Source organism: Lissotriton vulgaris, unplaced genomic scaffold (assembly GCF_964263255.1).
Source record: "Lissotriton vulgaris unplaced genomic scaffold, aLisVul1.2 SCAFFOLD_1307, whole genome shotgun sequence".
Classification (NCBI taxonomy): domain Eukaryota; kingdom Metazoa; phylum Chordata; class Amphibia; order Caudata; family Salamandridae; genus Lissotriton; species Lissotriton vulgaris.
This window is the reverse complement of record NW_028243195.1, coordinates 50,425-73,594: the sequence shown is the minus strand read 5'-3', so window position 1 is coordinate 73,594 and position 23,170 is coordinate 50,425. Positions and strand designations below refer to the sequence as shown.

Below are 23,170 nucleotides of genomic sequence, written 5' to 3'. Positions count from 1 at the left end.
AAGCCTCGATTCTTTGGGTCTAAACTTGAAGACTGTGCTTGGCTCGATCGTGTGAGGCAGCAAGGTGCACAATACAGACTGGAAAACGTGAGAGCCTACCCCTGGCAACCCAGGCGAGAAAAGATTTGGGCTCATCTTCAGCAAATAATCGATCCTCAGGAACTCTGAAACGGCAGGCAGAATTATGGGCCTGAATCCAGGTGATCCTGGGCAGCAGGATTGTGCGGTCCAGACCCCTTGGCAATTGATTGGTCCTGCAGTCCTGGCGGTGGAGCGAGGCACTTTTGAGATTCGGGGTTCTTGCAGGCCCCAGAGACACAAATCGGCCAGGTTTAGCAGGACCTGTGGCCGCCCTATCCCTCACCCTGCTCTGCCTCGGGAGGCCAAGCTGAAGGCCTGCCTGCAGATGGAGATGATTCGCGGGACCGCATGGCCAGGCCCCCCTGGTAGCAGGGGGTTGGGTGAGCTTGGCCGTGTCTGCATTGTGAAGCTTGAGGGCCAGTGTTTGAATCCAGAAGTGGACAGGTGACCTACTGTGAAAATAGAACGGTAGGGCCCTGGCTGGTGGCACTGGTCGCCTACACACAACCTCAAAAATAACTCTGCATTTCTGGGGGACAGCCGGTCTCCGCAGAGAATGCTGCTTCCTGCAATCTATATACTAGGATGGCTTCAATGCGCTGGGGCTGCAGTTTGAGGGCCCTCTAGTGACAGAAGATCCTTCCGAAGATAACTGAATCCAAGTGCAATGGCGACATACCGATCTTAGTTTCTGAAAAAGACTATGGAAGAACTACATTGGTGAAGTCTCTATGCTCTGTCCTAATACATGACATAGTGGGAAGGGTGGTACCCCAGCACACATCTTCCAATGATTCCTGCTGCTGTGTTGGCCTTTGTGTGCATTGTGGGAGAGCGGTTCCCCATTATACACAATGAATTGAAGTAGTGTTCCGTGTAGTTACGAGAACGCATCAGACAATTGTGACTGAAAAGTACTAATAATCCACATTGCTGATGGCTCAACCTTTGCAAGGTAATTCTATCACCCAAGTACAACTCCTCATCAATGTCTGTGAGGAACTTGGCAAACAAGCAACCTTCTGCCATCTGACCCAACTGTTCATCGTGATGAGCCAACTTTGACTGCTTTACTTCTAACCCTTCCAAATTGGAAGAGGCGCACTACAACAAAAAATAGATTAATTGACAGTTGAAGCCAGTCTGTTCCGCACAGACTCGAGGGAAATGAAGGAGGGGGTTCAAACAACTGAAGACAATATCAAAGGACTAAAACTTGAAGTTGCCACCTTGAGGTAAAGAATGTCCAAACTGACTGCCCTCACTAAAGCCCTGGACGATAGGGTGGAAGATGATGATGGCAGCTACAAATGCCACCTGAGAGATCAGAGGAAACATCAATTATTCCTTGAACAATAGATCTCACATGCCCTCAAACCCTAGGGCATCTCAACCATGTTCCTAGTCGAAAAAACGAACAGAGACCTGGCCCAGACCCCAGTGGGAAAATTCAAGCTTCCATGATAGCACTCAGCATCAGATTCCTCAATTACAGAAAGAGAGACGGCATCCTACAAGAACCATGACCTGAAGACGCCCCCACAACGAAAATCACGCAATTGCTATCTTCCCTGAATATATGAAAAAAGTACAAAGCTTGAAGGCATTAAACCTGAAATACATGTTGTTATATCCAACTCACCTATGAGTAATAACAAACTGAGAGGGCAACGTCATTGATACACCTAAGGAAGTGGAGACTTGGCTAGAGATGTAGGACAAAGAATCTCAAAGGATACGCGGTAAAAGCCAGAGCTATTAACGAAGGAACATAGTTGGTAAGGCCATAAGAGCCAAAAGACCCACAACTCCTGGAAAGACAGACATCTAAATCTGGTGGCGAGGACATGGAGCTAATAAGTAATAACTCTGATGCGTGAATTATTTGGAACAATGAAATAATGAGACCAAACACCTGAATTTCAATATTGTAATTATGCTCTACTGAGACCAGAATACATCCATACAAGATCTGGAAAATGAAGTTAAGAATCAAAGCACGGACAGTGAATAGGAAGGAACTGAACACAGCTGATCTTCCAACAACTATCTAAACTAGGGTTCTCCAATCTTTTCTGTAATGAGAGCTACTGCTGATCAGTGAAAGCCATTACGAGCTGCTGAATGCTAAGCAACTTGAGCATGTTCCCAGATGCCCCCACGCCCAGCTTTACTGACTTTAAGCCTAATGCCCATAGAGCTAGATACTATGGTTTGAACAGAAATACTTTGATATCGGACACTATGAAAGGGATGCCATGTGTGTCAGTGACAGTGTGGTCTTCGGGGACTTATAAACGTGTGTACGAATGAAATATATATGTGTATGGGTGACTAAGAGCCTGTGTCGTATGTACTTGTGGCGTACGACAAACCTTTCACCATAAGTGGTACGGTTACATGTATAGAACCATTTTATAAAACAGGAGAAATTTAAAGTGCAGAAAAATATTTTGCAAAAGTATTCACAATATGGAACATTTTTCTGCCTTTTAAATTTCTCCCACTTAAAATAATGGCTGTATTTTGGAGTTGTAGTTGTAAATATGGTACCATGACTACCAGCCACTGGGAGCACAATGTCTGCTATGTGTAAAGGTGGCACTTTAACACTGGAACATTTTTAACTTAACAGTTAACTTTGTTGGCTATATGGATTCCAAGAAACTCATTTACAATTTCTCCCATTTCCACGTGTCACATTTACAAACCTCAAGCACCTTGCTCCCAATGGGCTGCAGACACAGTGATGTATTTATAACAGAAAAACAGAGCCATTCTTTTAAATGAGAGCAATTTAAAGATAAGATTAAGATGTCATTCAAATGAAGAGTTAACCTAACCATGAAGTTAACTTTCAATTTACATTTTTTCCCATTTAAAAACATTCAGAAACATCATTTGTTCTCAGCTCCAATACTGAGTTGACAGGGACTTTAATCTAAATACCTAGTCCTTAAGTGTCCCAGTTTGAGTCATAAATCTGGATGAGCACTCCTCATTATCAGGCTCTTCTATCTGCGGTCTAATAATAATAATGTTAAATAAACACAGCCATTCGCTAACCTTAAAAGGAAAGTGTGACCCTGTGCTTATTTGAAAATGAACTCAGACTGCCAGCTACTCTGAAGGTGTCTGGAAGCTACACTTGCAGTTGACTGAATGGTGACCCCTGAACTATACATATGCTGCTAGAGACAATCAGACATGCTAGTAGGACAGCTGGTGATTGCTAACTGGCATAGCAGTGCACTACCTCCAAAAGGGGCAATCTGGGCTAATCACCTCCTGAAAGCAATGTAGAGTTCGAGAGAACAGATCTGGATAACGGATTAGATTATTAATAAAGTTATAGACAATAGCCCATAATAGTGGAGTGGTAGTTATTGGTGTTTTAGGGGACAGGGAGAAAGGTTGAGTTGCTCTTCGCTCTAGATTAGAGGGCTAACACTCATAACCATTTGGACTGGTGACTAGTTTGTAGTTAGGTGGAATTACATTGGTGCATGCTGTTGAGTGGCATTGAGACGCGGTGGTGATAGTCATTGGGTTATTGTAAGCAGAATGTTAGTCAACAGTTTTACCGTGATTAGAAGGTCAGGTGAACATACCTACAGCACCACGAAATATGGATTTGCAGTACGTATAGTTGTGTGGTAAAGGGTGGGGTAGCAAAAAGATCAGATAAGTATCCTAAAAGATGCAAAATACATTTTTAACTTAGCAAAGAACAGATACAATGTTACAGGAAAAACACTCAGTGGGTGTGCACCCTGATTACAACCCCTGAATATCGAATGGACACAATACAATATAAAAAAAATATATATCAACAAGTAAATCAGTCGAGATTTTCTATTCCTAACTCTACAAATATGTAGCTCTGCAGTAGATATATTTTCAATAAGTAGATGTAATCACAGGGGTAAAAATATAGATGAACTGCGCACTCCAAGCTATGGAAACAAAGCTTGCAGGCCTAATACTAGAGGTGGTACCTTTCACAGAGAAAAAACAAAGAGACAGCTACCACTCTACTATAGCGTTGATTAGGTTTAAACTTTATACACAAACTCAAAAGGAAGGAGCATTGAGGATGAATTTCTTACATTAAGGGATCTTTAGATGAATCACAATTTTGGATCCATCACTAATGAGATGATAGGAGATCAAACTACATGCACGTGTTAAGAGTAAGAAAATTCAAGAACAGCTGTGGGTTAAGGGTGATCCCAAACTGCAAGATTCAATTGCTGTAACTGAAGAGATTGAACATTCTGAGAAGTGGATGTTGTCTGAGCAGAACAACTAGAGTGCAAGTTCTGGGGCGGATGTGTGTTGTTTGAATAGTAGTAATTCTCACACTAATGCTTCTTCTTTGAATAGAAAGATGGAGAGATCGGTAGTGTGCTATAGGTGTAGCAGTTTTAGTCATACTGCCTCTTTCCTTCAGTGTCCTGCAATTGGCAAGGAGAACAAGACGTGTGGCCGCACTGAACATTTTGCTCGTGTAAAGATCTAACAAAATAATACGGTGCCACACAAAGGTAAACTTTCTTGTGTGAATGAAGGTAGGAAGGAGCTTCTGTGAGTGTGGCAAGGCAGATGAAAACAATAAAAGCATTGGTTTGGCTATTCAGAATTTTGGCATGGGTAAAAAAAAAATCAGGAGGGTATGTGTCCACCTGAATCCTGGGCACAGAATTGAGAGCTATGGCAGATTCAGGCTCTCCATGGACAATAATTACTAAAAAGTATTTATTGGAGATGTTCACAAATGTATTGGAATTAGGTGAACTAAAGAAGTCCGATATCATAGAAGAAAGTTGTGATGGATCCACCATTGACATCATTAGTTATGAAAGTGTGGTACTAGAGTTCAAGGGAAGAGAAACACAAGTCAAGTTGTATGTGGCAATGAAGGCTGTGAATGTTTTGGGTTAGAGAGTCTGATGTAAGCCGAGGATAATTTTGAACTCTAGAAGCAAGCAGCCTATAGAACAAGTTACTTACATTTGGTTAAGCTCTTTCTGATAGAGACTCTAGCTAGCCATATATTCGCCACCTTTTGAATATCATATCATATATCTTCGCGGCGTGAGTGACTTCAGGCTCTGTGTGTTCATCTACAATATACCAACTTTTTCCCTGATAAGCTTGTTCAGCGATCTAGAACCTCCTTTCTACTGTTCGTTGTGACGCCATTCTACATTGGTCAAACCATCTTCATGCCAGTGTATTATGCTCAGCCTGATCCCTCTAAGGAGTAGGAGAGACTCATCGCTTGGACACCAAAAGAGTGCTCAGTTTCTACAAATATCGTACCAAAGACTGTCAGGTGGATAATCAGCTCTTTGTGGAGCTCACCGAAGCGAAAAAAGGCAAGGATGTGCAGAAGTGTACCATCTAACACTGGACTGTGCTATGCACTAAGATCTTCTACGCACTGGCAAAGAAACAGCCTCCAGAAGGCTTGCAAGTCCACTCCATCAGGGCCTAAGCTGCTACGACTGGGTTACCATATAGAGTCCCTGTACTAGACGTCTGCCAGGCAGCTACGTGTGCCTCCCTCCACTCATTCACAAAGCACTATTGTCTGAGAAATCAAGTCCACAGGGACAGGCACTTTGCACACTCGGTTCAACAGTCCATTCAAAAGCAAATTCCCATAGGTACTGCTTTGGTATCTATTCAAAAGCTGGAGGTCTCTCTCAGAAGAACAAGTTACTTATAATCGGTAACGCTCTTTCTGGTAGAGTCTGCCACAGATTCATCACCAAACCTCCCTTCCTCCCCGCTCTGTGATTGGACTATACCCATTAATAAGATCCCAAGACTAGGAATCAATACACTCATGTTTCAATTTGCTTTTGGTACTTTATGTTTGAGGGAGTGAAGAGTCAGGAAAGCAACTGACGTTAGCGTACAGGGTTGGGACCTGTTTAGGTTCTGCACATCACTTCTAGAGCAGAAAGGCGTTTGTACAGAGCCGCACTACACCACCACCTGGGAGAGAGGTACTGTGAAAAAGCTTCTGGATCCAGTCTGGGATGTATGTAAAACGTTGAAGAAAAATTAACTGATCTTGAAAGGCACCAAATGTAAATTATTTCCTGTAGAATATTTGCGGAATACTTGTCTGGTGAAGGGATGGTGCCCAATATGTCAGTAGTTGACACAAACATCAAAGTACCGGCACCGCGTAACAAGGAGAAACGTCTAGCATTTGCTGGTTTGTGTGAGTATCATAGCAAATTTATTAAGGATTTAGCAACTAAAATGGAGCATTTAAGAGAACTGACAAGAAAGAATGCCGAATTTAAATGTTTAGACCGACCAAAAAAAGGGGTTTGAGCAAGATGAAATGGAAATTGTGAGAGCTCCCACTTAGAAACCTTTCTGCATGAACAAAGAGTGCATAATTATTGTAGATGCATGTGGGAAGGTAGAGTGGAATGTTGCGTTTGCATCAAGTATAGTGACGCCGAGAGAAGATATGCAGTCACTAAGGAGTTATAGGCATATGTGTGGGTTAATTGATTTCTGTACCTTTCTTCATGAGCATCCTGTTAACCCTTTGATTGTGGTTCGCAATGTTTAGCAAGCACCTTGGATTCCATTTTAGTTCACTTTCTCTGCTGCATTTAGCTTTTAGCCTGGTCCTTTTAGTAGAAGCCTCTCACAGATAGTTGGATTCACTTCTTCCTGTGCAATTAGGGTTTCTACTTCTCTATTATTCTGTTGTCTCCTTTGTATGTGCATATTATATTTTAATTTAGCGTTTGGGAATATCAGAGTTATCCCCAAGCGTAGCAGCTCAGGCTTTCAGTACTTGGCTCTAGCTACTGCGGGATTAGTCCTCGTTCTCTTTTAGTGTTTCCATTTCTTGCGCTTATTGTATCTCTTGCATGCTAGACACACATACTCATGTTGCATACTCGGTTTACCACAGACCTGCAGACGGGAGCTTACAGTAAACATCATGAAAACTTAGTTGTAATTTCATAGATTAAGGTTACGGCGTCCATCTGGCACTCTGCACGGGCGGGATAAAAACCTTGTGTCTGGATCCGGAGCATGGGGGCACCCTATATGCACTTTGCAGGGGGCCCCCTCAAGTTTCACCACTGAGTTAGGTAGCATCCATAGGACAGCCCCAGTTCTCCTAGCTGTGCTATGCTTGTCTAATATTAGAAGTAATTGAAATGCGTCAGTAGCTTACACTAATGCGAGTGAAGTTCCTCAGAGTGACCTCATAAACCCTCTCACTCACCTTGTAATGGTGCAGAACTCAACAGCGATTCTCTCAGTCATGCACCACTCTGCCGGAAACATGCGGCCATACTTCTCTTCGTAGTCCACCAGCTGACGCTTAATCCAGGCGTACCGCCTGTCAATTTTATCCAGCCAGGCAACCTTGAAAACATAAGAGACCCAAACATGAAGCATAATGATAGAAAACAAACACCAGCTGATCTTGTTATGAGGTACATGATTAGGGTTTTTATCAGCTTCCACTGAAAACAAAACACACACACAGACAGACACACCACCCCTTTCCCCGCCAAGAAAGATACTCTCCTTTTAATCTGCCTATTATGTCCCCAATAGATACTTCTGGTGGGAGGCTGATATTACCCCTATACCTGTAGGTTGAGAACCGAGCCAATGAATAGGAGAGTTCTTTGTAACAGCGAAACAGTGGACACGTGGTTTAATGATAGTTGCCGTAAGGCCAAACGTGCGCTGTTAGCGGCCATTAAAGGAAAAAACAAGCCACTAACTAAAATTAGGAGGGCTCAATACAAAGAAGCTGTTTGTAGTGCAAAGCAGTCCTGGGAAGAACATAAATGGGTGGACATTAAAACCGCCCTACTTAACCGGGACATGAAAGAAGTTTGGGCCATAGTTAGAACTGGCAGTAGCAAAGGTAACCCAGTTGTTGAACCAAACATACCAACAGAACTGTGAGCCGATCATTTTCGGGCATTGTATGCAGTAGATTTCGACTCGGCCCCACAATATATTAATTATAGAGTTCCCCTAGGCAACTTGGGTGCAGATAGCGGTTGCGTAGAGGACTCATCTGCTACTGCCCCTAGACATGTGGTTGAGGTGGCTGTTGGAATAACCCTCTGAGAGGTCATCTCGGCAATTGAGAAACTTCCAGCAGGCAAAGCACCTGGTTTAGACAAGTTGCCAGGGGATTTGTTTCGGTAGGAACCAACCATCTGGGGTTCCTTATTTGTGGATACTATTTAGGGCCATTATGAATGGCATGCCAATCCCTGATACCTGGGCTGGGGCAGAAATTGGCCCCGTTTTTCAAAAGGGCTGTCCCCTACTTCCTGCAAACTATAGACCAATCAGTTTGAACAATGTCATACAAAAACTGTTTGCAAGGGTACTATTAGATCGAATTCAGGGCTGGCTGCAAGAGAATGATATCATCGGCCCCTATCAAGCCAGTTTCAGGAAAAACACCTCTACCGTGGACCAAATATATAGATTTCAACTCATCGCTTGGAAGACGGTATGAATAGAGGGTGGCAGCCTCTATTTGATTTTTGTTGACCTGAAAACGGCCTTTGACTTGGTGCCCAGAATTAAACTTTGGGGGGTGCTAAGAGAACTGGGGATTCCGACTTACTTGCTTAAGCTGCATGATGACACCTATGCCCAAGTAAGATGTGACAGGGGTGGAAAACTAACCAATAGACTCCCAGTTGACAGAGGGGTGAGACAGGGTTGTGTGCTCGCACCGACCCTGTTGTGCCTCTTTGTCAACGCACTCATTGCACAACTTACAGAGGTTGAGGACAATGACGCCCCTAAGCTAGCAAACTCAAAGGTACCAGCATTGATGTTTGCTGATGACACTCTTTTGTTGTCCAAGTCGCCGATGGGTATCCAGAGGATACTGGATAGGTTTGTCATTTTTGTAACAAGAGGGGTCTGGTGATTAACACCATGAAAACCAAGTTCATGGTAGTTAACACTCCCAAGAAACCACGACCAAATCCCCAACTAAATTGAATTGCACTGGAGAGGGTTTCTGTATTTGACTATTTGGGCGTCACTCTTACTGAAAATATGGAATGGGCGTCCCAAATAGCCAAAAACAAGCTTAAGTTAACCCAGACCGCCGGGGGTATAGCTAAAATGGTAAGGGAATCGACAATCAAAACTATTGGCCCAGCTATTGAGATCTATAGGGTGCAAGCGAGGGGAGCCACGTTGTATGGGGCAGAACTCTGGGGTCACTGTTCTTCTGCTTCTCTAAGTGTAGTGTAGACCAGTTTCCTTAGACAAATTCTGGGCCTCCCACCTAGCTCCCCGCTAATCCCCTTGCGGTAAGACCTAGGCATAGCCCTAATTGAAGATGAGGTTGCTTTAAGACCCCTAACTTTTTGACGTAGGCTGTGGGTGACCCCAGAATTGGCAGCGTATCAAGTAGAAATGAAAGAGCTACTATCTTACCCAGGGGTATTGAAAAAAGTTCCTTGGTTTGCGCATGTAAGGCATGAATGTGTAAGGATATGCAAACCAACCCTCTGGAGTAACCCTGAGGAATTTAGCCCTCTGGGTTCTCGAGCTGAATTATTGAGAATTTATCGAACGCGAAAGCTTGAGGCCATTCAGGTAAATTCGAAATTAGGTGCTCTAACGATGCAGTTCCTCACTGTTAAGGAGGACTATAAATTAGAACCCTTTCTGGATGACATCCTACCCTTTGCAGCAAGGAAATTATATGTTCAGTTCAGATATAGCACTTTACCCCTCCGGGCCTTTACTTCGAACTGGGCTGGACTGTCCGAACATGGGTGTCCTGCATGCAATAATCAGAAGGAGTCTGAACTGCATGTCCTATTTTTTTGTCCTGGTTATCAAGCAGCAAGGCGGTGTTGGCTTACACAACTCTGTCGGAATTTGGGGTTTGTGCAATATAAGGTGGCATTTAGAGTCTTGAAGTATGACACCTCCAAGCCCATTGTCTTCTCTGTTTCTCGTTTTTTAAATGCAATGTGGCGGAGCAGATGGGCTTTCTTAGAAAAGGAAAAACAAATCAAAACCGTCAGACAGTCTGCAGTATTAACATAAGTGCCCAATGTATAGATTATTTTATTGCCTATTAACGGCATGCAGCTTTTTAAATAGTTTTATATGAATGTCGTTTTTTAACTGAATTTTGTAGTTTTAATTATTTATTGAATTATAGCTGTTATCTCGTATGCATTGGGTTTACTTACACTAAATGAACTGATCTGCTACTTGGTATCTTTGCCCATGTATTGTGTTTTTGTCCTTCCTATTTGCCACTTTAGCACTGTACTTTCTCGATGGAAATGCTATGTTCTCATGTGCCGGCAAATCATCTCCCTTGGAATAGATGTCTTTTGTCCTGTTTGGCATGTTTTACATTTATAACACTAGTTCTTTTATCGTTGTACACTTTTATGGTCCTAGTGATCGAAATAAAGGTTTTTGAACTGAACTGATATTACCCATATACCTGTAGGTTGAGAACCACGCCAATGAATAGGAGAGTTCTTTGTAGCAGCGAAACAGTGGACTGCATGTCAAGAATATAATCTAGGACAATAAGCACTGGTACAAAGGGGTTGTATGACACTATATATCGACATATAACAATATAGCACCCACTAAATAGACCTACTACTACATTGTAAGACTATTTGTACTTTTCCGCACTCACACTTACCTTGGAAGATTAATATAATTAGAGTTAGGACTAGCAACTATATACCTAGCTTACATTGTAGTGAGTGGTAGGTAGATATAGTGAATGCAATAGTATTGCTGTATGATTTATCGCATTTGATATAATAACCTACCACGCTTGCCTGGCACTCAGGCCATCTCCATCACATTAGCTCTTAGTCGCACTCGCACAATATGTAGCTTGGTGTTCTGAAGTGTGTACCCTTAGGTCCACAGCACAGTTATTGCTGTAATTATTGTGTGGCAATCCCACACCAAGTCCTACTGTTACCCCACTAAGAGTACACATGATCCTATATGGATCACTGATATAACAGAGGAAAGTGTAGAATTCAGTATTGCTTGACCGATTTCTAACTTCCCAAAACCATACCCATAAATCCAACCCAATCCAATCCAAAAATTCTTTATTTCGGCCTTTTAGACAATAAAAGATACAATGAAAAACATTCAACATTTAAAAGACATCCACTTATAATAAAAACATGCCTATGTACATTTCATAAAAATCCATTTAATTGGGAGTCTAGTCATGAGTGGGAGTAAACATTATAATTCATATCAGTGTTCAGTCTTTTAGTAATTTTCTCCTTATCTGCCACATGGCCATTATAAACTTGGCAACTGCAAAGACTATGTGAGGTAGGGTACTTGTTTTCAGTATTCTGTACGAGTACAAGTGGCTTCTTATGCCCAAGTTCCTACATAATGGCGCAAGTTCCTTGGTCTATTGTAAGCTGGGCAGAAAAACAGAACATGAATTTCCTCCTCATCATGATTACTACACCCTGGACAGATTTGATCATCCCTCATTGTCCATTTGCAGGTAAAAGTTTTGATAGGCAAAGTGCCTAATCTCCATTGGATAAACAATTTTCTTGCTAAAATGGGGAAAATAATGTCCATAAAACCTTCGAATTGATAAGAATTTTTGGAATCCAGGAATGGATCAGTTAAACTGCCATTATTGGGTGCAGACACCAGAGAAACTAGACTTTTCTCCTTGTAAATTTCAACCAGTCTTTTACGAGAGACCCTTTGGCAGCGTTGCTCAGGAATCTCCCATAGCTCGGGGAGTCTCAGGCGATACAATTCTTTCTTTATAAAGGCCAACCACAGGATTCTATCACGCTGGTTCAAATTCTTTACATGGATGGGGTCTTGCCTATAATGTGCAAGCTCGCCGGTGGTCCAGAGCCTGTGCCAAAATCTTAGCGGCTTTAGTTCCAAATCCTCGCCTATAGAGGGGAGACCCACATCAAGTCTTAAGGGGAGCAGGGGTGTGCCACGGGGGAGGGCCAGAAGACGTCTGAGGAAATTGTTTTCTACTCTAACAAGTTCTGTCCCGGCTTTAAACCCCCATAACTCACTACCATAGGATGCGGCCGCTTTAGCTTGGGTTTTATACATTTCTACTGCCGGACTGATAGGTTTGAAAGTAGAAGTGTTTGCGACCTTCAGAATTCCCCCTGACAATTGGGACAGCTTTAGACGGGATCTGGCTATCTGGGGGTCCCAGGATAAGTTCTCATGTAGGGTTACCCCCAGGTACTGGAAAGTTTTTACCCTTTCCAGTCTTGCTGAACCCATTGTTGGATTAGGTCTAGTTTTAGGGGAGGGGTTGAATATCATGAATTTGGTCTTTTCAGTGTTGATCTCTAGACCATGTTGTCTACAGAAAAGACCAAATCCATCTAATATCCGTTGAATCCCCATCGGGGATTTGGAAAGCAGGAGGGTATCGTCGGCAAACATGATAGCCGGTACCCTCCTGCCTGCCAACAGGGGAGCGTCATTGTCCCTAACATTGTCGAGGTGGGAAATGACACTGTTAACAACGAGGCAAAACAGCGTTGGCGCCAAAACGCAACCCTGCCTTACCCCCCTAAGGACTGGGAATCTTTTTGACAGTACTCCGTCCCTCCCACACCTAACCTGAGCATAGTTACTGTCGTGAAGCCTAATTATGGCATGTAGTAGATGGGTGGGAACACCCAGCTCCTTTAGGACCTCCCATAGTTTTTTGCGGGGGACCAGATCAAAGGCTGACCTCAGGTCCACGAACACCATGTACAGCCTCCCCCCCTCGATCCTCACAGTTTTTCAGTAGAGGAGAACGAGGCGTAAAATCTGATCCATCGTGGACGTGTTTTTCCTGAAGCCAGCCTGGAGGGGACTCAGAATTTCATTTTCCTCCATCCAGTCTAGAAGGTGGTCCAAGAGGAGGCGAGAATATAGTTTTTGGGGGACATCTATAAGGCTGATCGGCCTGTAGTTGGCTGGGAGCAGAGGAGAACCCTTTTTGAAAATAGGCACTATCTCTGCCCCCAGCCAAGTACAGGGGATCTCCATACCTCCCGCGAGGGAATTAAAGAGAATAAGGAGGTACGGACCCCAAATCTCTGAGTGGTGTCTAAAAAGGTCGCCAGGCAATCTGTCAAGTCCTGGGGCCTTCCCCATCCCCAGTCTCTCTATTGCACTGACCACCTCACCGAGGGTGAATTCTAGTCAAGCTACAAGATTTGGTAAAGTATCAGAGGCCGCATCATTAGCAAATTCAGAGGTGTCTTGGTACAATTTGCTAAAGTGGGCTTCCCAAACAGAAGCTGAAATGTTTGGCTCCACTGCAGCTTTGGGTTCTCCTGTGCCAGTATTTACCAAAGACCAAGATTTTCTGGAATCCCTCGCTTCTAGTGCTAGGGAGAGGTCCTGCCATCTGTTCCAATCCCATTCAGATCTTGCCAGTGCCATGGCTTCCCTGTATTTCCGCCTAAGCTCAGCGACTTTACCCTTATCAGTACCAGCTTTTATTGTGGCTATTAGCTCTGTCTTTATCTTTTTACAGGAAGAATTGTACCAAGTTGAGGTTCGAGTCTTTTTCTTCCTTTGCGCTACCACCAGGTAGAAAACCTCACCTAGGGCTCCCACTAAGTCTGGATTTGGACTAGTTTCTCGTTAAAATCTGGGGGTCTCAGTTGGCTAATTAGTACATCCATTTCTTTTAGCCTGGGAAGTGCTAATTCATAGATTTTACTTATACTCTCATTTGAGTTTGCCAGTTTCCCCCATTTTACCCTGCGTCTATTGGAACTGAGAACCAGATTCCCTGGGTCTTCACTGGGATTAGTGGATAGTGACCCAGCACCAAATGCGGGATACACCATATCTAATAAGAGTGCGTTGTGGTCACTGTCTGTTCTTTCAATTACCCTGAAATCCTGAACCTTGGACCACAGGCCTATGTCTACAAAAATGTAGTCCAGCCGCGATTCATGGTCTTTCCTATTGAAGGTACATGATGAAGGGCTGTCAGAAGGAGTGCGCCTATTACAGGCCCTTAACGCAAAGTGTAATGTTAAGGACATAATTTGCACTGCGAGAGGGGACCAAGATTTAGGATGGGGGGATTGGCATGACGGGACACCCCAAAAGTCATCTTCAGCAGTAAGGGTACCCTCCTTTAAACCTTCCAGGGGTTCGAAGTGACAATTAAAATCTCCACCCATCACTATCTTACAATCAATGGGAGGTTGGCCCAGGAATAACGAAAGATCTTCGAGTGTAGGTGATTCCATGGCCGCACTGACTGGGCGAGAGTACACATTCTTAATTGCCAAATTAAAGGCATTAGGCCATTTGAGTAGAACACATTGTATGTCCTGCGAGAATGTAGGTACATTCTCCGCATTACACTCAATATGACTAGCTACCCAGACCGCCAAGCCACCTGAGGGCCTCCATTTACCACTCCACTTGGCTTTAATTTCGAAGACTGCATATCCTGCTCTACACAGGGGTTCCCTGGCCCAAGTCTCTTGAAAAAGACAAATGTCACTGCTACCTACTAGGGAATCCCAGCCATTTGTATATAATTTATTGGCAATACCCGCCACATTCCAGGAGAGGACCTTCAGGGTTTCGGCTGGTGGTTTTGGTCCCAGCCCCCCGGTTATCTCGGGTGCCGAGTCCAATAATGGAACTTCGGGCCCTTGCGGTGATATTTCCAAGATAGGTGGGACAGCTGGTGTTAGATTAGGATTGGGCAGGACTATGGGCGTTAGGTTATGACCAGGTGGACTCTGAGGTAAGTTATTTACTTGGCCCCGGGCGCTAATAGAAATTAAGCTCTCCCGAGGGGAAGCGTCAGATCCTCGGATGCTGGTATCAATATTGCCTCTCCCAGTCCCCGGTCCTACAGATTCACTAGCGATACTTTGGATGTGTCCCATAGATGCACCCTTTTGGAGTCAATCAACCTGATCAAGGCAACTGAATCTGTTGGGGTGTACGTAGTTGCCATGGGCAGGGATATCATTGTGGGGGGCCTGTATCTTGACCCATCAACAGCAAATCCCACCCTTGTCCAGCCATCGTCCCTCCTCAAAGTCAAGTCACGTACATTAGGGTAGAAATACGACAGAGGGACTAATTCTATGGATGTATTTCCTGAACTCCCAAGCCAATTACAAATGTAGGTAGCAACCTGCGGACTCTTAAAGCTTACAATTATGCAATCCCCCACACTTTTCTTGGCAATGTGCCCAACCCATGGAACCCTTCTAACCATAAGTACTTCTCCTCTTAGATTAGGTGGAAGGGGCCTTTGGACATTTAACCAGCTAATAACTTTATTACATAGGGAATCATAGGATTCCACCACGTTGCTGGAAAGCTCTGGTACCCCCATCAGAATCACAGTGTAGGCTGCTGCCTCTGGGGGCAGATTAACTGCTTTTTGCCGGTTATAGGAACTAGCTGGCCGATTAGGACAGTTAGCTGTTTCATTTGGTGGTCTCTCCTGGCCAGATGAGGTGGCCGGAGCGGGTGGCTTCGACCTCCTGGCGGTTGGTACCGGAGGCAGTTGCCTAGGAAGGGGTACAGGGGCAGGTTGTGGCGGGGGGACTATGGTGGTGTTCTCCTGGGGGGGAGCTATTGGTATAATAGGAGCCGCAGTGATTGTAACAGTAGGGGAGTGAGAAGTCCCAACATCAGCCCCGTGAGCTCCCTGTGTGCATACTCGTGGCCCTAGTTGGTCGCCACGCCTACCACTTAGTCTTTCTATAGCTAGAAGTCTAGCCTCAATAGAGTCTAATTTGTGGGAGAGAGGATCCAAAAGGCTTTTGAGGATACCAGTGAGTGAGCAGATGATATGCTCTGAGATGTTAGGAACAGCCCCGCCAAAAATGAATGGGCCGGTGTGCGTGGGTATAGGAGTGGGGGGTGGAGGGCTCGCCGTTTCCATGTCGTTCCCCGTGATAGATGTTCCAGGAGCGTCCAGGCTATCTTCAGTAGTGTTCATTATGGGGTCAACTTTGGCCCTTTTAGCACCTTTGGACTTCCTTGATCTTTTCCTTTTCGGGGCAGCATCTTCTCTGTGTCCCATATGCTCTATTAATGCAGGACCGTCCCCCGGAGCCCTAGGTGGAACTAACTCTGCGATGGGGGGTGGTTCCACCTCATCAATGATTTGTAGTGAGTCTCTGTCCCTATGAGAGTTGGATGGTGTCCTTAGCTATTGTAGGACGGACTCTATGGTTTGATCAATGCTGTCCATGAGTGATAAGTGTGTAGCATCGAGCAGTAGTGATGACCTAACATTAGATGGTGACCCCGGTGAAGCCAGATGTGAATTTTCTATATCCTGCGCAATTTGCTTTTCCAACACAGTGAGTCCCTTATTGACCACTGTGTTTGCCTTTGCAAGAAAATTGTCCAAAGTACCTGAGACCATGGAAGCTGCCTTGCTTCTTGTTTCTCTAGTGGCCATTATGTTAAGTTCGAGCTTCTAGGTAGCCAGGCGGGAGGGTAAGGGTAACCAGGAAGACAAAACGTTAGGGGGTAGCCCGGTCCGGTCTCTTACGTTCTCTAACGGCCTCAAACAGCCCGCCCTTTGCCCGGGCTTAGCCCCGGGCTAAGTCCCGCGCGCGTCCCGCGATGCGTGTTAGGAAATCAATTAAGTACTAAGTGTGGGGTAGGCGGGGCACGCCCGGGAAGAGGCACCAGCTGTTGCTGAAAGACAGAATGCTGGTCCTCGCAGTCCCGGGCGCCCGCACTGGCTCCTCGCAGTCAGGAACTTCCCCCGTAGAGTGACAGCCTCGCCGTGACCAGAGTTAGATAGTTTTAAAATGTTAAAAGTGGCACCAAGCAGGAAAACACAATCCAGGAATCCAGCAACTGCTACGAGCAGCACCCGCGTAGCGGGGGCCGCGAGCAGTAAAGAGGCAGTAAGTTGGGGCGGGGGGCGCCCGGGAAGAGGCACCAGCTGTGGCTGAAAGAGAGAATGCTGGTCCTCGCAGTCCCGGGCGCCCGCACTGGCTCCTCGCAGTCAGGAACTTCCCCCGTAGAGTGACAGCCTCGCCGTGACCAGAGTTAGATAGTTTTAAAATGTTAAAAGTGGCACCACGATGGGGCGTGGCTAGCAGCCGACGATGGCGGCAGCCTAGAAGGAGAGCTCCGTGATTGAAGCGGCTCCCAGTTAAATCCGCACATTTATCCGCTGACAAAAATTCCCAGGCGGGAAGGCAACGAAACCCAGGACCAGGCGGCGACAGTTCGGATTAGCGGGACCTCAATCCGAGGTCGGGAAATACAGTTATTGCCAGCGCCCGAGCGGGCCTGTATGCGACATCCGGACCGGGGGGCACAGTGAGCGGCGTACTGGCAGGAAGTGGCCCGTGTCGGGCAGCGATCTACCGGAAATACCCGGCCACGGAGAGCGACAAGGTGAACAGAGACCGAGCCTTCCAGCCTCTGTCACCGGACTGCGGGGGGCTGATCTGCCTGACGGGAGGCCCGTCGGAGGTGAGGGGGACACGAACCCGGGCGCCCGGCGAGGACGGAGTCCGGCGCCCAGAGCGACGACGTAGAGACCTGGCACCGCCATCTTAAGCAGCGGCGGCCAGAGCGCAGAGTCTGGCGGCGAAGGAACCGCGCTGCCTCATTGACTGCACGGCGGCTCCCCCTCGCCGACCGGAGTGCCTGACAAGACGAAACGGACCCGAAGGCACCCCCGCCCGGACTGGGCCCAGAGACCAGCTGAGCATCTACGCAGGGCATTCGTCCTCACAGCGGTAAGACCTGTCTGAAGACAACTCGGGCCCCCCATCGCCATCAGGGGACCCAAGCACGTAGCTCCAGCGGCCACGAGTCAGGGGCGGTACACGCGGTGCCAGAGGGGAACAGAGGAACTCCTCCAGGGCGGCGACAATCGGTTGCTCGCCCCACGAAATAGTCCGGGACTCGACCGGCCACCGCACAACAGAGGCCCGTTCACATCTGCAAACATCCTTGGCCGCAGGAACCGGTGCACCCCACAGGGCCCACTCTTACCCCCCTAAACACAGCGTGGACCCAGGGACGACCCCCGGTAGCCGTCTGAAGGAGATAGCCCGGCCCAGGCGACACCAAGATGGCTGGCAAGGGGCCTAAAAACGGAGCGACACAATCGCGCCTGGACCGCTTTGCATATGACAAACCCGGCTCTCCCTCTCCCTCGCAGGACGCCAAAACACAAGCGAGCAAGACAGCCGAAGTGACCGGAGGCAAGAAAGCGACCATTGATGACGTCATGCGGGCCCTCACGCAAGTACAAGCAACGGTGGGGTCGATCTCGGCCGAGATCACACTTATAAGGGCGGACTTTCATAAAATGACAGAAAAGGTGAACAATATGGAGGTCGTGACCAAATCCCTGGTCGAAGACGTCTCGGAACTCCAGATTAGTATGGAACGCATCTCGAAGGAGAACAAAGAACTGCGCGACAAGCTCGATGACCAGGAAGGGCGCTCGAGGCGGAACAACATCCGTATAATAGGTGTGCCAGAATCGGAAGACACGAGGGCGATGGACCTATATGTGGAGAGTTTAATCAAAGACACCCTGAAGCCCAAAGGACTCTCCGCCTTTTTCACAGTGGAAAGGGCGCACCGGGTGCCGGGGGGACGCCACAAGACAGGAGCTAACCCCAGACCGATCATAGCGAGGCTCTTCAATTTCAGGGATCGAGACGCCATCCTACAAGCGGCAAGGAACTCGCCCCCCATTAAGATCCAGAATGCGACGCTGGCATTCTTTCCTGACTACACGGCCGAGGTGGCACGGAGGAGACGAACCTTTTTTGAGGTCCAAAAGGAACTCAGAGCCAGAGAAATCCCATACTCAATGCTTTTCCCGGCCAAGCTTCGGGTCGTAGCAGACAACAAAACTTGGTTTTTTGACTCCCCAGAGGTGGCGCAGGATTGGCTGGAGGGATGGAGAGCGGCGGGCCCTCGTCGCTCCAATAGACAGAACAAACACCGTACAGCTGGCTCCCGACAGGGCTCACAAGCCAACGACGAAGATGCGGAGATACATTCCCCTTTATCCGACCGTCATGAGGACAGTGCAGACGGGGATCAATGAGTCACTGCCATGGTCCGGCTGAACGGAAGGTGGTATAAGCAGGCAACGCCGCCTTGGACACTGGGCGGAAGGGCCTCCGCAGCTGAAGAAGGGGGCCGCTGACCACGGAGAAACCTTCACCCCAGCGAGCAAGTACTATGTTATGGGTTGGGATCAGGCACTCTGCTGAGTTGGGGGGGCGGGCAGTTCTGAGTCCGTTGAGCAGGGGGGCAGGGAGGGGGGGAGTTGGGGGTATGAGGGGGTTTTGGTTTTTAGTTTCTACACAGGGGCAGGGTAGCTACGATGGGGCACACGAGTATAGAATGGTATTGTCACAATGCAACACACTGGGTCACTACACAGACCTCCTGGTCGTCCACGAGCGCAAATTTACAGACCGTACACCCAAACAGGATGGGGGAGGACACTAATGTAGGGCAGACGTCCCCGCTACGCCTCATGTCCTGGAATGTAAGGGGCCTAGGTGACAAAATTAAACGTGGGCTGGTCCTGCAAAGTATAAAGAGGCTGAACCCCGCCCTGGTCCTACTACAAGAGACACACCTCACCGGCACAGCTACGAAGGCCCTAGACAGGAAGGGATACAGCATGGTGGTTCACTCTGGATTTACAAAGGGGTCCCGGGGCACCGGGATATTAATTCACCGCTCGTCCAGGTTCATAACCCAATCAACTGCAACAGACACACAGGGGCGCTTTGCAGCGATACATGGCCAGTGGCAGGGGAAACCGCTAAATGTGGTCTCGGTGTACATCCCGCCAGCACTACACACCATAGCTTTCCCGGAGCTAGGAAAATTCTTGTTAGACCTTCCAGAAGGGGATCTTGTCGTGGGGGGTGATTTTAATGCAGTGGCACAAGACTCCCTAGACCGCCACCCGATGCGCACACGAACACCAGGGCCCTCCAAATTGCATGACTTCATGGAAGCGCAGGGTTTAGTGGATGTGTGGAGGCGGCTACACCCAGATGTCCGGCAATACACATACCACTCGGCAGTCCACGACAGCCTATCGCGGATAGACTATTTCATGACGTTGGGGGGGGGGTTTCCTCACTTTCACTGATTCCCAAATTAGACCAAGAGGGGTCTCTGACCACTCCCCGCTTACACTGACTCTGTCCAGTCAAGGAAGGACCCGCAGACGAGTTTACCCTATTTACCCGGGTTACCTTAGAGACCCGGGCGTAGCCAAGGCCTTGAAGAAAAGTACGCGGTCCTACCTTGCAGAGAACGTGGGATCGGTGGAGTCGCCTACAATACTGTGGGAGGCTTACAAGACAGTCCTCCGCGGGCAGGCGATTTCGGTGATCGCACAGCACAAGCACACACAACGTCAGGAGCTGACAGATCTAGAGGAACAACTTGATAAGGCAACACAGGAACACGAAGGGAACCCGACTGGAGACACCCAGCACGCGCTCCGACTGGCCCAGCAGCGTCACACCGACTTTCTGCGCCGCAGAGTGCGGGACAATATGTCCACAACGGCGAGCAGGGTGTACGACATAGGCGATAAGGCAGGGAAGCTCCTGGCATGGTTGGAGAGGGCGCGGGGAGGCCAGCGGGCGATATTGCAATTGAAGGACTCTAGGGGTGAGATACAAACCAGTCCGGCACACATAGTGGAACTCCTGGCAGACCATTTCCACTCCGTATACTCCCCTGACTATGAGGTCACACGGGAAATGGCAGAAAGCTCACTTGTGGGAGTGCCGACCCGCACTCTCTCCCCAGACCAACGGGACGAGCTCGACTCCGATCTGACGGAGGAAGAAATACAGATAGCCATAGCAGCAATACACCCCGGGAAAGCACTGGGCCCCAATGGTGTGCCAATAGAATGGTACAAACTCATGTCCGAGACACTGTCCGCGCCATTGCTCGATATGTTTCAGGAGTGTCGGGAACAGGGGCGACTGCCTCCTGATCAGCGCACGGCCACAATCGTCGCGATACCTAAGCCCGGCAAACCCCCTTACGAGTGCGAATCTTACCGCCCGATCTCCCTCCTTAACGCCGAGAGTAAAATCCTGGCAAAACTGTTGGCCACCAGGCTACTGCCCCATCTGGCACACCTTATACACCCGGACCAATCGGGCTTTATGCCACACCGGAGTACGGCACTGAACTTGCGACGGCTACACGGGGTATTAGCCCGAGCCCCGCAGTTGGAGGAATCGGCAGCGGTATTGTCACTAGATGCCAAAATGGCATTTGATATGGTGGAGTGGCGCTATCTCTTTGCGGTCCTGGAACACATCGGTATTGGCCCAACGTTCATATCGTGGGTCAGACTACTATACACCGAACCCATGGCAAGAGTAACCGCAAACTGACACATATCAAGGGAGTTCCCGTTGGCAAGGGGCACGAGACAGGGGTGCCCACTCTCGCCACTACTGTTCGCCTTAGTGCTAGAACCCCTGGCCACGATTCTCAGAACCACCCAGCTGCTGAAAGGTATACAATGGGAAGGTGGAGGCGAAGATAGGGTATCCCTATATGCCGACGACATGCTCGTCTACCTCATGGACCTCACGAACAGTATCCCGGTCTTACTGGCACTATGTGAAAGCCACGGTACGGCTTCGGGCTACAAACTCAATTGGTCCAAGTCCGTCATCTATATGGTAAAGGGCGACCTTCCAGCCTTGCCTGAGGATTGCCAATTACTCGTAGAACACGTCGCCTTTAAATACCTAGGGATACGGATTACGAGGGAGCACTCGACCTTCCTTGACCTGAATCTCAAGCCCCTGCTGGACAAATTGAAGACTGACGTGCGGCTTTGGAAAAATCTCCCCTTAACATTGCTAGGTAGGGCGGCGCTCTTTAAGATGTTGGCGCTCCCTCGCTTCCTTTATGTTCTGGAAAACACGCCGGCAATGGTCCCCGTCTCGTTCTTCCGCCACGTGTCGGCGCAATTGTCCAGCCTTCTGTGGGGAGACAAACCGGCCCGGGTTGCACAGTTGAAACTAACCAGAGACTGGTATAGTGGGGGAATAGCCCTCCCCAACCTTGAACTATACTACTGGGCAGCTCACCTTAAGGTGATTAACCAGTGGATCCACGCAGCGCAGGACGACCCGGCGTTCAGGGCAGATAGACACCAACTGGGCATGTCCACCCTGCTGGCCCCACTCTATAACAAAGGGATGGTGAGGAAGTTGGAGGGGCCTACCAAACACACTGTAGCCATATGGCACAAAGCTCAGAGGCGGTTGGCATGGGAGGGAGTGATCACCAGACTCACGCCACTATGGGACGCCAAGGCCCTCGGTAACCTGCGCAGTTCCAAAGGGTTCGATCAATGGGACAACATTGGGATCTCCACGGTGGGCGACCTATGGACCAGAGAGGGTGTGCTCTCCTTTACGACCCTAAGGGAGCAATACAGCCTTGCGGAGACCGAAACATACAGATACATACAAATCAGGCACGCACTCCTGTCGGTGTTGGAGACTGGTGTGACGCTTCCGGAGTCGGCTCCGTTAGAGGACCGATTGCTTACAGACTACATGGAGTCCGGTGCGACCTCCCTCACTTACCGCAAACTTATGAACAATCTGCCGGATCCCCTGGGGAAGCTAAAGAAGTACTGGGAGGACGAGATAGGGGACCTAGATGAAACAGACTGGAATGCAGCCCTGGCATCGCCCAGGGAGGCAGGTATTTCCACTCGATTCAGACTGGTCCAATTCAAAGTACTACACAGGGTCTACTACACCCGCACGACACTGTATAAAATACACAGAGCAGAAAGTCCCACCCTCTTCAACGTATACATGAGCCCCCTCGCGGCCATCGCACGCCAACACAACCTCAACATCATCTCTTACGCGGATGACACTCAACTGATCCTTTCTCTCACCAAGGACCCCAGCACCGCCAAAACTAACCTACACGAAGGAATGAAAGAAGTCGCCGAATGGATGAAACA

General features: G+C 47.8%; 1 protein-coding gene across 1 annotated transcript in view; it reads right to left on the bottom strand.

The window, feature by feature from the left end:
* LOC147668673 (vacuolar protein sorting-associated protein 53 homolog) overlaps positions 1–23,170 on the bottom strand; it is a 508,123-nt gene that overhangs the window by 464,183 nt on the left and 20,770 nt on the right. The window contains exon 4 of the mRNA XM_086948529.1: positions 7,355–7,497. Coding sequence (XP_086804655.1) covers positions 7,355–7,497 — 143 coding nt within the window. The remainder of the gene's footprint in view (positions 1–7,354; positions 7,498–23,170) is intronic.